The sequence below is a fragment of the Scyliorhinus torazame genome, chromosome 19 (assembly GCF_047496885.1).
Source record: "Scyliorhinus torazame isolate Kashiwa2021f chromosome 19, sScyTor2.1, whole genome shotgun sequence".
Taxonomy (NCBI): Eukaryota; Metazoa; Chordata; class Chondrichthyes; order Carcharhiniformes; family Scyliorhinidae; genus Scyliorhinus; species Scyliorhinus torazame.
In genome coordinates, this window is record NC_092725.1 from 77,574,465 (window position 1) to 77,588,570 (window position 14,106).

General features: G+C 48.9%; 1 protein-coding gene across 1 annotated transcript in view; it reads left to right on the forward strand.

The window, feature by feature from the left end:
- Window positions 1-14,106, forward strand: part of LOC140396240 (structural maintenance of chromosomes protein 1B-like) — a 367,818-nt gene that overhangs the window by 285,248 nt on the left and 68,464 nt on the right. The window contains exons 19-21 of the mRNA XM_072484572.1: window positions 11,602-11,700; window positions 12,525-12,681; window positions 13,331-13,485. Of these exons, the coding sequence (XP_072340673.1) occupies window positions 11,602-11,700; window positions 12,525-12,681; window positions 13,331-13,485 (411 nt within the window). The remainder of the gene's footprint in view (window positions 1-11,601; window positions 11,701-12,524; window positions 12,682-13,330; window positions 13,486-14,106) is intronic.

A 14,106-nucleotide genomic window follows, 5' to 3' on the forward strand; every position in this document is an offset into this window, starting at 1 on the left:
TTGCAGCCATGGAGCCCAGGGGGTTGTCGAACCCTGTCTGCGACAGTGCGACGCCAGCTCGCACATGGCCACTGGCGCCGATGCCCTCAGCGATGGCCTGCTGAGACTGGGCCATGGCCTGCAGAGACTGGGCCATGGCCTGCAGAGACTGGGCCATGGCCTGCAGAGACTGGGCTATGGCCTGCTGAGACTGGGCCATGGCCTGCTGAGACTGGGCTATGGCGTTGAGCGCCTCTGCCATCTGGCACTGGCACTGGCTCATGGCCTCCTGTGAGAGGGCAGCCATTTCCTGGGCCACAGACGCCGCCTGCACGGAAGGCCCCAGGCCTCGCAAACCGTTCCCCATGTCTGACACCGTCGCACCCATTGCCTCCACCGCGGACGCCACCCGTGCGGTGTCAGCCTGGGTGGCACGCATGACCGGGACCACTCCCAGCTCCTGGACGTGGGTGGACTCCTCCACCTGCGACCGCAGCCGCCGCAAGCCACCCGTCACCCTATTCGCTCGTCTCCGTGTCGGTGGTTGCATCGGATCTATGTGTGGGTGTGGTAACTGCAGGAACCCGGGATCCATCTGGGCGGCAGATGTTCGCTCGGCCTGGGCTGCCCTCCGACCGCCCGGTCCCTCTGCTGCTCCTACCTCCACCTGCTGTACCGGGACGGCTGTGTTGTGCGCACCAGTGAGTGTACCAGACGCCTCATCACTAAAGTGCCCAACTGTGGTGAGTGTTTCTGCGATGGTGGAGGGTGTTTGTGACAGCAGTGGCGTTGTGTCGTGCTCTTCGTCCCACTCTGAGTCCATGGCACTTTGGGGTGGGGGTTCGTCTCCACCCATCCACTCTGAGTCACTGTCCGGTATTTCGTCTTCCCGGGTAGGGGTGTCCTGGGTAGTGCTGTCCCGGGTAGTGCTGTCCCGGGTAGTGCTGTCCCGGGTAGTGCTGTCCCGGGTAGTGCTGTCCCGGGTAGTGCTGTCCCGGGTAGTGGTGTCCTGGGTAGTGGTGTCCCGGGTAGGGGTGTCCTGGATAGTGGTGTCCTGGGTAGTGGTGTCCTGGCTCGGATGTGACGGGGGCCTGTGGCTGCCCCCCTCATCGCTGGGTGGTCGCTCCCGCACGTGACGGGGGATCGTCTCCCTGTTGCTCCAGGTCTCTCCGTCTCCCGTGGTCTCCGAGGGGCATCCTGCGGGCGTCGCATGCTGGAGGGTTCGGGTCTCTCCGTCTCCCGTGGTCTCCGAGGGGCATCCTGCGGGCGTCGCATGCTGGAGGGTTCGGGTCTCTCCGTCTCCCGTGGTCTCCGAGGGACATCCTGCGGGCGTCGCATGCTGGAGGGTTCGGGTCTCTCCGTCTCCCGTGGTCTCCGAGGGGCATCCTGCGGGCGTCGCATGCTGGAGGGTTCGGGTCTCTCCGTCTCCCGTGGTCTCCGAGGGGCATCCTGCGGGCGGTCTGCATCTGCGGGGATGGGTGCCTGGACGTTTGGTCCTGCGATACACAATGAAGCATGCATGGTTAGACATCAGGCAGTGATCAGGTGATACGGGAGAGGGGGATATAGGGGAGGGGGGATATGGGGACGGGCTGTTGGTGGCTCACTTGCTCGTGGGGCCCCGACCTCTGCATCAGCAATCTCCCGGTCCTCAGGTCCGCCAGCCAGTTCCAGGGCCCTTCCCTCGTGTACGGGCAGTGGCCTCTCATCAGCGGGCCCTCCTCCAGTCCTCACATGCTCCCTATTGTTGTGTGCGCGCTTCTCCTGGGGGGGGTGGGGGGGGGGGGGTGGCAGGGGTAAAAGGCAACAGTGTTAGGCAGGTATATGAATGCACGCCATCGGTTGCGCGTGCATTGCAGAGGTTAAGGTTAGGGCTGGATTCACTTGGGGATATGGGGGAGGGGGGGATATGGGGGAGGGGGGATATGGGGGAGGGGGGATATGGGGCATATGGGGAGGGGGGAATATGGGGGATATGGTGGAGGGGGAATATGGGGGAGGGGGGATATGGGGAGGGGGGGATATGGGGGAGGGGGGATATGGGGGATATGGGGGAGGGTGGATATGTGGGAGGGGGGATATGGGGAGGGGGGATATGGGGGAGGGGGGATATGGGGGAGGGGGGATATGGGGAGGAGGGATATGGGGGATATGGGAGGCTCACCCTGCCTGCTCTGACGAGGTCGTTCACCTTCTTGTGGCACTGGGTGCCTGTCCGTGGTGTTAGGGCCACAGCGGTGACGGCCTCTGCCACCTCCCTCCACAGACGCCGGCTGTGGCGAGGGGCAACTCTGCGGCCGTGCCCGGGATACAGGGCGTCCCTCCTCTGCTCCACCGCATCCAGGAGCGCCTCCAGATCGCGTGACTCGAACCTCGGGGCTGAGCGACGGCCAGCCATCAAGTCGGGTGTTGCGGTCGGCTGTTCCGGTCGGGTGGGGGGGAGCTGCGCGGCCTTATGAGCCGTCACGCCGTGCAGCGCGTATGACGCTGCACGGCGTGAACCACTGCGCAAGCGCGGATCCCGTTACGTCGCTGCTAGCCCATTTCGGGCCGCAGACTATCGGCCCATTTTTATGACGTGACGCAAGTGGGATTTGCGCCGTTTTTTGCGCCGATCGGCGGAGTTTCCGCCGATAACGGAGAATTTCGCCCCATGTCTTCACATGCTTCTGGAAAGCGCGTAAAGAGAAAATTACTGTTGGTGGAATGTCCTCCCTTGATACACAGTGCAAAGCCAATTGTAAATTTACACCACTCATTGACTGAGTATAAGAGAGTTATGCAGAAACCAGTTCATCATATGTAGGTGTGAACCATGAAAACCACTTAGAATCAGTTATGTGAGCAATGGAGGTAGTTTTTAAAATTAATTTTATTCCAAACTTATATAAAAGGTTACAAAACATAAACAATTCGGGTAGCAAACCCCCCCAACACACAACTGTACAGTTTATACAAATGTTTCCCTTTTTCATCCCACCCCCCCCACCCCGCGACGAACAGCTCCTTAAACACGGCGACGAACAACCTCCACCTTGCCTCGAAGCCCTCCGCTGAACCCCTTAATTCATACTTGACCTTTTCCAACTGAAGAAAATCATACAAGTCCCAGCCAGGCTGCCACCCCCGGCGGCATTGCTGACCGCCATTCCAACAGAATTCTTGGCCGGGCAATCAGAGTGGCGGAGGTTACAACGTCGGTCTTCCTCCCCTCCATCAGCTCTGGCTTCTCCGATATCCCATATATCGCCACCAAAGGGTCCGGCTCAACCTCCTCCCCCACTATCCTTGTTAGCGCCACAATCACTCCCCCCCAGAATTTCTCCAACTTTTCGCAGCCCCAGAACACATGTGCGTGATTCACTGGTCCCGCCTACACTTCTCTCACATGTCTGCAATTCCCTGGAAGAACCCACTCATTCTTTCCCGAGTCATGTGTACATTGTGTATAACCTTGAACTGTATAGGCTTATCCTTGCGCACGAGGAGGTCGCATTTACCTTTCGTAGCGCCTCATTCTATACTCCTCAGTTTACCTCCGATCCCAGCTCCCTCTCCCACTTGTCTTTAATCTTAACCACTCTGCTCTCCCAGCCATTCATATATATCTCTGATCCTCCGTTCCCCTTCCACATCCGGAAGCAGCAATCACTCCAACCTGGGGAACTCTTTCCAAATCTTCCGTGCAAAGTCCCTTACCTGCAGGTACCTAAATTAACTTCCCCTCGGTAGCTCTGCCTCTCCTTCAGTCCCTCTATACTGGCAAACCCCTCTTCCAGGTACAGATCCCTCACCTTAGCCAGCCCTACTTCTCTCCACTTCCTGGACATAATGGGCTGGATTCTCCGCCCTGCCGGACCACATTTCTGCCCCGCCCGCCAGTGGGATTCTCCATTACGCGGCGCCAGTACTGACATCCCTTCTATCCTGAAATGCCTCCTCAGCTGGTTCCATACCTTTACTGTGGACTGTACCACCGGGCTTTCCACATACTTCCTTGGCACCATTGGCAATGCTGCCATCACCATAGCCCTCAAGCTGGACCCCCTACAGAACTCTTCCTCCATCCTAACCCATTCAGCCTCCTCTCCTTCCCACCACAGCCTCACCTTCTCCACGTTCGCCACCCAGTAATAGTGTAGCAAGTTCGGCAATGGCAACTCTCCCTTCTGCTTCTGTCTCTGTAATAGTGTCCTCTTAACTCTTGGCATCTTCCCTGCCCATACAAAGTCTGAGATAATTATATCCAGTTTTCGAAAGTAGGTCTTCGGTACAAAGGTCTGAAGCGTCTGGAATATGAACTGGAACCTCAGCAGAATGTTCATCTTCACCAGTTGGATCCTACCTGCCAGTCAGGTGCAATGAGTCCCACCTCTACAGATCCCCCCTAACATCCTCCACCAGCTTTATTAGATTCCATGCATGTAGCATTGCCCATTCCCTCACCACCTGAATCCCCAGGTATCTAAACCTGACCCTGGCCACCTTGAATGGCAACCTCACTGGGTTGGCTCGGTTGACCCAACTCATTCACCTGGAACATTTCACTTTTCCCTACCATTAGCTTATATCCCGAGGACGGCCCAAACTACTCCAACAGGCCCATGACCCTCTCCATGCTCTCCAGCGGGTCCGAATCATACAGTAGTAGGCCGTCCACATATAGCAACACCCTGTGCTCCCTTTGTCCCCTCATAATCCCTTGCCCCTCTGTCGACCCACTAAGAGCCATTGCCAGAGGCTCTATTGCTAGCGCAAACAACAAGAGACAGTGGGCACCCCTGCCTTGTTCCACTGTGCAGTTCAAAGTTTTGTGAGCCCATGTCATTGGTCCGCACACTCTCCTTCGGTGCCACATATAACAGGCGCACCCATGACACAAACTTTGGCCTAAACCCAAACCTTCCCAGGGCTTCAAACAGGTACCGCTACTCCACCCGGTTAAATGCCTTCTCCGCATCCATGGACACCACTACCTCCGGTACTTGAGCTCTCAACGGGGTCATGACCACATTTAACAGCCTCCTTGTATTAGTAGAAAGCTGCCTGCCCTTTATGAAACATGCCCGGTCCTCCGCAACCATCCCCGGGACACATCCTTCCCACGACCAACTTAGCCAGCACTTTCATATCTGTATTTAACAGCGATATGGGCCGAGAGGACCCACATTCCAACGGGTCTTTGCCCATCTTTGGTATTAATGTGATTGTTGCCTGCGTAATTCTATCTGGTTGTCCCTTCTCCAATGTCTCATTAAACGCCCCCAAGAGATGTGGTACCAGGTCCATCACAAACTCCTCATAAAATTCCGCCGGGTAACCATTTAGATTCAGAGCATTCCCCGACTTCATACCCCTTGTATTGTCCAATACCGCCCTCAGCCCCAAGGGCTCCTCTAGTGCCTGCCTCTTCACTTCCTCCAACTATGGAAACTCCAGTTTGTCTAAAAAGCGTCCCAGGTCCCCCTTTTCACCCCCCCCCCCCCCCACCACCACGGGTCCGCCATATACAGCTCTTTATAATAATCCCTAAACTCCTCATTTATCTTCCCCAGCTCCGACATCACATCCCCTGTCCCAGTCCATATCTTCAATATTTCATGGCCGCGGCATGCCTTTGTAGCTGAAGCGCTAACATTCAACTAGCCTTCTCCCCCTATTCATACTGCACCCCCCTTGCCCTACGCAGCTGTCCTACCACCTTCCCCGTCGTCAACCTATCGAATTGCCCCTGCAATTTTTTCTTCCTCGCCAATCCCTCTGTGGTGGAAACCCTCGAGTACTCCCTATCTACCTCAACTATCTTGTTCCTTAGCCGTTCATATTCATCCCTCCTTTTCCTATCTGCATGTGCCTTGATTGGATTGGATTTGTTTATTGTCACGTGTACCGAGGTACAGTGAAAAGTATTTTTCTGCGAACAGCTCAACAGATCATTAAGTATATGGGAAGAAAAGGGAATAAAAGAAAATTCATAATAGGGCAACACAAGGTATACAATGTAACTACATAAGCACAGGCATCGGATGAAGCACACAGGGTGTAGTGTTAATGAGGTCAGTCCATAAGAGGGTCATTTAGGAGTTTGGCAACAGCAGGGAAGAAGCTGTTTTTGAGTCTGTTCGTGCGTGTTCTCAGACTTCTATATCTGAGAACATGCACGAACAGATAATCCCCCCCCCCCCACCCCGGACAACCGCTTTTAGTGCTTCCCAAAATATGGCCTCCGACACCTCCCCGTTTTGGTTCAATTCTACATAATCTTTAATCACAACTCGCACTTTATCGCAAAATACTCTATCTGCCAACAACCCCGAATCGAGCCTCTTCCCGGGCCTCTGCTCCTGTCCAAATCTAAGCCGAATCTCCAGCCAATGGGGCGCATGGTCCAAGATTACCATCCCCGCGTACTCTGCCCCTCCACCCCAACCAAAACCTCCCGGCTCACCACAAAAAAGTTGATTCTTGTTAACACCTTATAAACATGTGAGAAGAAGATACTCCCTTCTCCCTGGGTTCTTGAAGTGCCACGGGTCCACCATACCCATTTTTTCCATCAGCCCACCCAGCTCCTTTGCCATTCGTATACTACCCATTGATTTGTGGCTTGATCTGTCTACCCTCTGCTCTAGGACACAATTAAAATCTTCCATAATCATCTGGTTAGTGGCCAAGTCCGGGATCTCTGCTAGCAACCCCCTCATAAAACCTAAATCGTCCCAGTTAGGTGCACATATATATTTGTTCACCAGTACCACCAGCGTCCCCTCTAATAGCCCACTCACCATTACATATCTCCCACCTGGGTCCCTCACTTTCTTCTTGCTCACCAACACCATTTTCTTCCTCGTCAAAATAGCCACGCCCCGCGACTTTGAATCAAACCCGAGTGGAAAACCTGTCCCACCCATCCCTTTCTTAGCCTAACCTGGTCCTTCACGCGGAGGTGAACTCCTTAGGTACGCAAAGACCCGAGATCTTTTCACCAGTTCCATTGAGCCCTCGCATGTTCCATGTTATCAGCCTTATCGGGAGGCTTACGCCTCCATTCCCCTCTACCACACATCTCCCTTCTCTCTCTCTCCCCCCGCCCCCGCCACAATGTTGTATATTGGCCTTGTTGAACCCCGCACACCGTTTTGCCAGTTCAGCTCCAATGTTCTGGTATAATCGGACCTTGTTCCCATCCCATACACAGTTCCGCTTCTCCCAGGCCCACTGTAAGATCTTCTCTTTCTCCACAAACTTGTGGGGTCTCACGATCACCGCCCGTGGTGGCTCCCCAGCTCTTGGTTTCTGCCTCAGAGACCTGTGCACTCTGTCCACCTCAAGGGCCTTGTCCAATGCCCCCTCTACACCAGCCCCGCCAGCATCCTCGAAATGTTCCTCATGGCACTCGCACCTTCCACTCCTTCAGTCAGGCCAAATATTCGCAGATTCTGTCTCCTCGACCTGTTTTTCTGCTCCTCCATCTTTACTCTCAACGTCTTGCAACGGTCTCCTAAGAGCTCCATCTCCAGTGCCACCACTCTATTGCTGTGTTCAGAGTTCACCCTCTACGACCCCTGAGCCTCCAGACATTTTTCCACCCTTTCCATTGAGCCCTCTACTAGCGGAACTCTTCCAATTTGCACTGACCCTTCCCCTCCGCCATCATTCTACTAGCTACTGCACCATAGGTCTCTTACAACTCCTTGGCCAGATCTTTCACCTTCTGCCAGGTTTGGTAACCAGCAGACATGACACTCCCAGGGGGGGACTTCTTCTCCGACCTTCAGTTACACTTTTCCGTCGAAGTTACACCCGATTTTGGGTAAAAAGAGCTTTCTACGCCTTCAAGCAGGAGCTGCCCTGTGCAACCACTCACACCATAGCCGCCACCGATGTCAAACAATGGAGGTATTGATTTTGGAGATAATATGACCAAAACTGTCTTCAGATTGAATTTTCACTTACACCAAGCCTGAGGGTGGAATGGATCAGTGGAAACCATTAGGACAAGAGGGACCATTCCTTTAGCAATGAGAACAGACCGTTGCCTAACAGTCAACTCAGGCAGTGCAAGGGGTATTCGTCTTCACCTATCCTTCCTTTCATCTCCAAAAATGTCTCCTCAACCTGTTTTTCTGCTCCTCCACCTTTACTCTCAACGTCTTGCAAAGGTCTTCTAAGAGCCCCATCTCCGCCTCCAGTACCACCACTCTATTGCTGTGTTCAGAGTTCACCCTCTACGACCCCTGAGCCTCCAGACATTTTTCCACCCTTTCCATTGAGCCCTCCAGGGATGCCACAGCCCCTGGGGGCAGCACGGTAGCATAGTGGTTAGCATAGTTGCTTCACAGCTCCAGGGTACCAGGTTCGATTCCCAGCTGGGTCGCTGTCTGTGTGGAGTCTGCACGTTCTCCTCGTGTCTGCGTGGGTTTCCTCCGGATGCTCCAGTTTCCCCCCACAATCCAAGGATGTGCGGGTTAGGTGGACTGGCCATGCTAAATTGCCCTTGGTGTCCAAAAAGGGTAAGTGGGGTTACTGGGTTATGGGGATGGGGTAGACACGTGGGCTTGAGTAGGGTGCTCTTTGTCAGGGCCGATGCAGACTCGATGGGCCGAGTGGCCTCCTTCTGCACTGTAAATTCTATGAAAATAGAACCTCATCTGGAAAGCCAGAGACTTCCTACTTCCCTTCATCTCAAAAAATCCACGATAGACGAGGATGCACCCTAAAGGACTACTTCACCATGTGACTTGCTTCTTGTATTCTGTTGATAATTTAGCTGCATGCTTTCTTCTCCATAGACTATATCTCTGTGCCTCTCTGTGTGCATAAGGGTGTGTGTCTTTTATTGTGGTTAAATTTTGGGGTGTTGTGTGCATAGCATTAGCTAGAATGTTCTGGCCATTCTCACCAGCGGGATCATCCAGTCTTGCTACGGCGAACCCCTGTCGTGGGTTTTCCAGCGGCAGAAGGTGTATAGCATGGGAAACCCTGTTGATAGCCTGCTGCCGGCCAAGGGTGGGCTGCCCTCCGCGCCGCAAAACACACCATGGGGACATGTGAAAAATTCTGCCCATTATCTTTTCGACAAATTTAAACTTACATGAAATCCTTCTTAGTGTTCATTGCTAGAAGTCTGTTGTTAACAATAGCCTTTAGCTGTGCAGCCAGAGGCTGCTCATAGCCAAAGGGAGTCAAGTAACCTTCAGCATCTAACCACGGACAGGGCTCCGACCTGGAAGTGTTTGGTAGGACAGAAGGCTGCAGTTGTCTGTTATGCATATGCACAATATTAGAGGCCCCACAGGCACTATGCCCCCCCCCCCCCCTTCCTCCAACCCAGGGGTGACTCCCAACCTATGGTGCCAGCCATCAGGCCAATTCTCCCACCTGAGGGGTTGTCCTCTCTCTGCCACTCCCACCCCCCCCACCCCAAGCATCAGGGCAGCAGTTCCAGTGCCCCTGGGCTGCATGCCGTGGAATGAAAATTGCTATTCACCTCCTCCCCTTAGCAGCCATTGCACTAGCTTCCCATTTTTAAATAGGAATGCTAATCAGTGCCCGCGTGACCTTGCTGGGGAGCAGGTTAGTTTCCGGGAGGCTGTTGGTTTGGGCTTTCATCTTGCTAATGGGATGGAGATTGTTCTTAATTGGTGTCTTGCTGCGCCAATGGGATGCAGAACCCACCCGGGAGCAGGCCGGTTACATCGTGAACTGATTAGCTCTCGGTGCGGATCCTGATTTCGGCTTCTTGCGCGATTTAACAGGTGACGTGCACGGATCCGCGCCGATCACAACGCAGCCATTAAATTGTGTGCATTGCTGTTCAGACATTTTAACTCATTTTAATGAGATTTTCTCATTGTATGCTCTAAACATTTTAAACTCCCATTCTATAACTATATTTATTCCCTTGTCAGCAATATCCTCCCTTACTGTATTCTTTCATGTACATTCCTGTTTTGCTTACATTTAGGCTGCTTACATTTATTGTGGATCCCTCTCTTCCCTTTTTACCTGTTTAAAACCTTTTCCGTTAGCTGGACAGCTGGTTCATGATGCAGAGTGAGGCATACAGAGCGGGTTCAAATCCCGTACAGGCTGAGGTTATTCATGAAGGCTCCACCTTCTCAATCTTGCACCTCGCCTGAGGTGTGAAGATCCTCAGGTTAAATCACCACCAGTCAGCTCTCCCCTTCAAAGAGGAAAGCAGCTGAGTCATCTGGGACTATGATAACTTTATTATTTTTATTACTTTTAATTTAGCGTCTAATTGCTGTTACTCTTTTAGCAGGCCCTCCTTCCTATTCCTACTTGTGTCTATTGTTCTGACCTGGACCATAAAAACTGGATTTACACCTCTCAAATTCCAAGTTCCTCTCTAACTGCTGGGAGATAGCCCTTACTCTGACCCCAGCTAGACAACACAGCCTTCGAGATTCTCATTATTTTCTGCAGAAGACATCAACTATTGCCCTAATTATGGAGTCCCCCATAACTACCGCATTTCTAATCTACCTTTAAGATTTTGTAAGACTAATGAACTAAAATGAAACAATAGGGTAACATTTTTAAATGAATTTGATTTATATTGGACAAGGATCAAGGTACTGAGACTCCATTTTTAAAAGTATTGTTTACCTGAGCGCTGGTATTTTGACACATCATCTTGTAGATCTGTTCAATTTTCACTGAGACATGCTCAAAGCATTGGTTAAACAAATCACATCTTCTTTTGACATATTCAAAATCCTGTCTGCATACCCTAGCTTTCTTTCTGCTTGATGGGAAAATAAAGATAGTCTAAATGGAAAAAAATGAATGCAAACTATCTGATTTTTATTATGATTATTCACAGTTATTTCAAAGCTGAAAAGTGCTAATTTTTCAATTATTTTGCTGCAGATTAAATATAGCTAGCCCTATATTGCAGGATAAAATTCATACTGTTCTCCCACCCTCGAGACCTTATTCACTGGTTTGGCATCGCAGGGCCTTTATGCAATAATTTCCAGGTCTGGAGACCAAAGCGTCACAATTAAACACCAGAATTCAGAATACCAAAAACAGGAGGAATCCCATTCCGGAACACGGAATAAAAATGCAATTTTATTTATTCAATCACTATAAATCAATGGCCCTGTTATAAAATGTGGCTTTCAAGTTACTAGTGACTAATTACAATAAACTAAAATTTCATTCATGTTGAAAAAAAATCAGCAATACACCAAGCTCTGCACTTACCATATGCACTGACTCTTGAAACTTATCCCACACATTTTGCAGTTTTTCAACAGCGTTCCCTGTTTAGGCCCCTTATCTAACACAGGTGGTGTTTTCTAGCCATGCGTTCCTGCCGGGAAACACGTGGCTAAACTAATGGAACATCACACTCAGCATAGACCTAATAAGGGAAGTTTTTAAAAATTGTGTTATATTAATAGGTGTTTAGTAGAATATGTTGAGCAGTTTCTTACTGAAGCTATGATCAACATGTTCTGTTTAGGGTTATTTAAAATTAAAGAGTACTGCTATGGTATTAGAAATTCCTACAAGATAGGAAAAATCGAAAGAACTGTTTATTTTCAGAGATATTAACAACGTTGAATAAGTAAATCACTGTTGTTACAGGCTTTAACAGAAGAGGAAAGTACCCAAGCCACAACAGATGTGTTTGAACTGGAAGCTGCTTTTGAAATCGACTATAGCAGTTTACCGACAGATCTCAAGGTAAGGTATTTCAGTATACAACTGTTTTGGTTCTTATTCAGCCTATACTTATATAGAACTTTCACTCTGATAAGATGAAAGATGAAAAATGATGTTCACAAGTGAAGTTGACTGGATAACTTGTAAGAGCTAAAGTTATGACCAACTTTCACAATCATGAGTGGTTATGCTTATATATCACAGTTGACCTACACAATTGTAATTCATTTATATTACATTTTGTATTTAATTATAGACATCCTGTTTCTGTTTCAAAATAAGAGGTCTCTCGTTTAAGATGAGAGTTAAAGGGAAATTCCTTTCAGAGGATCTTTATTGGTTGGAATTCTGTTCCACAGAAAGCAATGAAGGTGGGGGTCATGAAATCTATTTAAGGCTCAGTTAGAAAGCTCTTTTGATTGACACCGACATCAAGGGTTCTGTGAGCAGTCGGGAAAGTGGAGTATGGCCACAATCAGATCAACCATGATCCTATTGAATGGTGGTGCAGGCTTAAGGGACTGACTGGCCTACTTCTGCTACAATTTAATTATGTTCTCTGAACAGCTTCCAATGCAAGTATATCCCTCTTTAAGTAAGGTAGATTAAAAGTCCCTCTGGGTGACCTGTCATGATTCACATGTCGATGTGAATGGACAGTCTAACAGTGGGATAGGGAAACTATCAGATGTAAAGGCCTGATAATTACATTTAAATGGAGACTTTGGTGGGAGGTGGGGACAATCAGAACGGGAAATACCGCCAGCATAAATCACGTTTTGGGATTCCTGCAGGATTTCCCTCTCCCGCCGCTGATACATAACTTGCGTGGATTTTTTTTCCAGGACCTCGCATCCCTGAAGGAGATCGAGATACAGGAGAATAGATTGAATAAATTATTGGAAGAAAAGGAGACCATTTTACATAGAACTGCTGCACCAAATTTGAGAGCTGTTGAAAAACTGCAAAATGTGTGGGATAAGTTTCAAGAGTCAGTGTATGGTAAGTGCAGAGCTTGGTGTATTGCTGATTTGTTTTCAACAGGAATTAAATTTTAGTTTATTGTAATTAGTCATTGGTAACTTGAAAGGCACATTTTATAACAGCCATTGATTTATAGTGATTGAATAAATAAAATCTGCATTTTATTTATTTTATTTTATCCCATTCCGGAATGGGATTTTTCCTGTTTTTAGTATTCTGCATTTATGATAGGGCAGTTTCTGGTGTTTAATTGTGACATTTTGGTCTCCAGACCTGGAAATTATTGCATAAAGGCCCTGGGATGTCAAACCAGTGAATAAGGTCTCCAAGGTGGGAGAACAGCATGAATTTTATCCTGCAGTATTGTAATAGTGAATGGTGAATAATTTTGAAAAGGAATTCGGAGACCTGGAAGTACTGGGAAGTTTGGGGGAACAACAAAAATTGAAGCATATTGCAGAACCCCCAGCAAGTCTTCTTTCAGACAACTTGAATGCTACAGTTCATAGGGCTAGCAATATTTGAGCTGCAGCAAAATAATTGTTAACAAGCAAACCCAGTGTGACGAATTAGCACTTTTCAGCCTTGAAATAACTGTGAATAACCATAATAAAAATCAGATAATTTGTATTCATTTTTTCCATTTAGACTATCTTTTTTTTCCTAGCATTTGAATCAAGCAGAAAGAAAGCTAGGATATGCAGACAGGATTTTGAATATGTCAAAAGAAGAAGATATGATTTGTTTAACCAATGCTTTGAGCATGTCTCAGTGAAAATTGATCAGATCTACAAGATGATGTGTCAAAATACCAGCGCTCAGGTAAACAATAAATGGAGTCTCAGTACCTTGATCCTTGTCCAATATAAATCAAATTCATTCAAACATGTTACCCTATTTCATTTTAGTTCATTAGTTTTTTTGTGTAACATATTGATTTAATTTTCCCTGGGGTGAGGGGTTAACTGGGCCCCTGAAATATGTGCTAACATTTCACTGTTTCAGATGCCGATCAGAGACACTGAAAATCCACTCGCATAAAATGGAATTGCTGAAAACAATATGTACATTATCTCCCTATATGAACATTGCCATTTTTACCTAATCTTTGACTGAGTGAGGGTTTGAGACTGGTAGTCTAATCAGAGGCAGTGTTGGAGCTTGAGCAGCTAAAATTACATAGCATTGGTTAACATGCCACTATTTTTCTACTTTGGACTGGCCTACCGTTTTATGCAATGCTTTGGGATTACCTTAAGTTTGATATGTCTATGGTTGCAGTTTCCATTAGCTAACTGGGCTGATTAATAATCAGCAGTCACCAGGGAGTACTTTGGTAGTTCAGCTTTGCTGAATTTACCACAAAGACCTGATTTGGTTCTGAACTTTAATTATATTATGATGCTGTTAGAGACTATTAACATAAAGAAATCCAAGCATGTA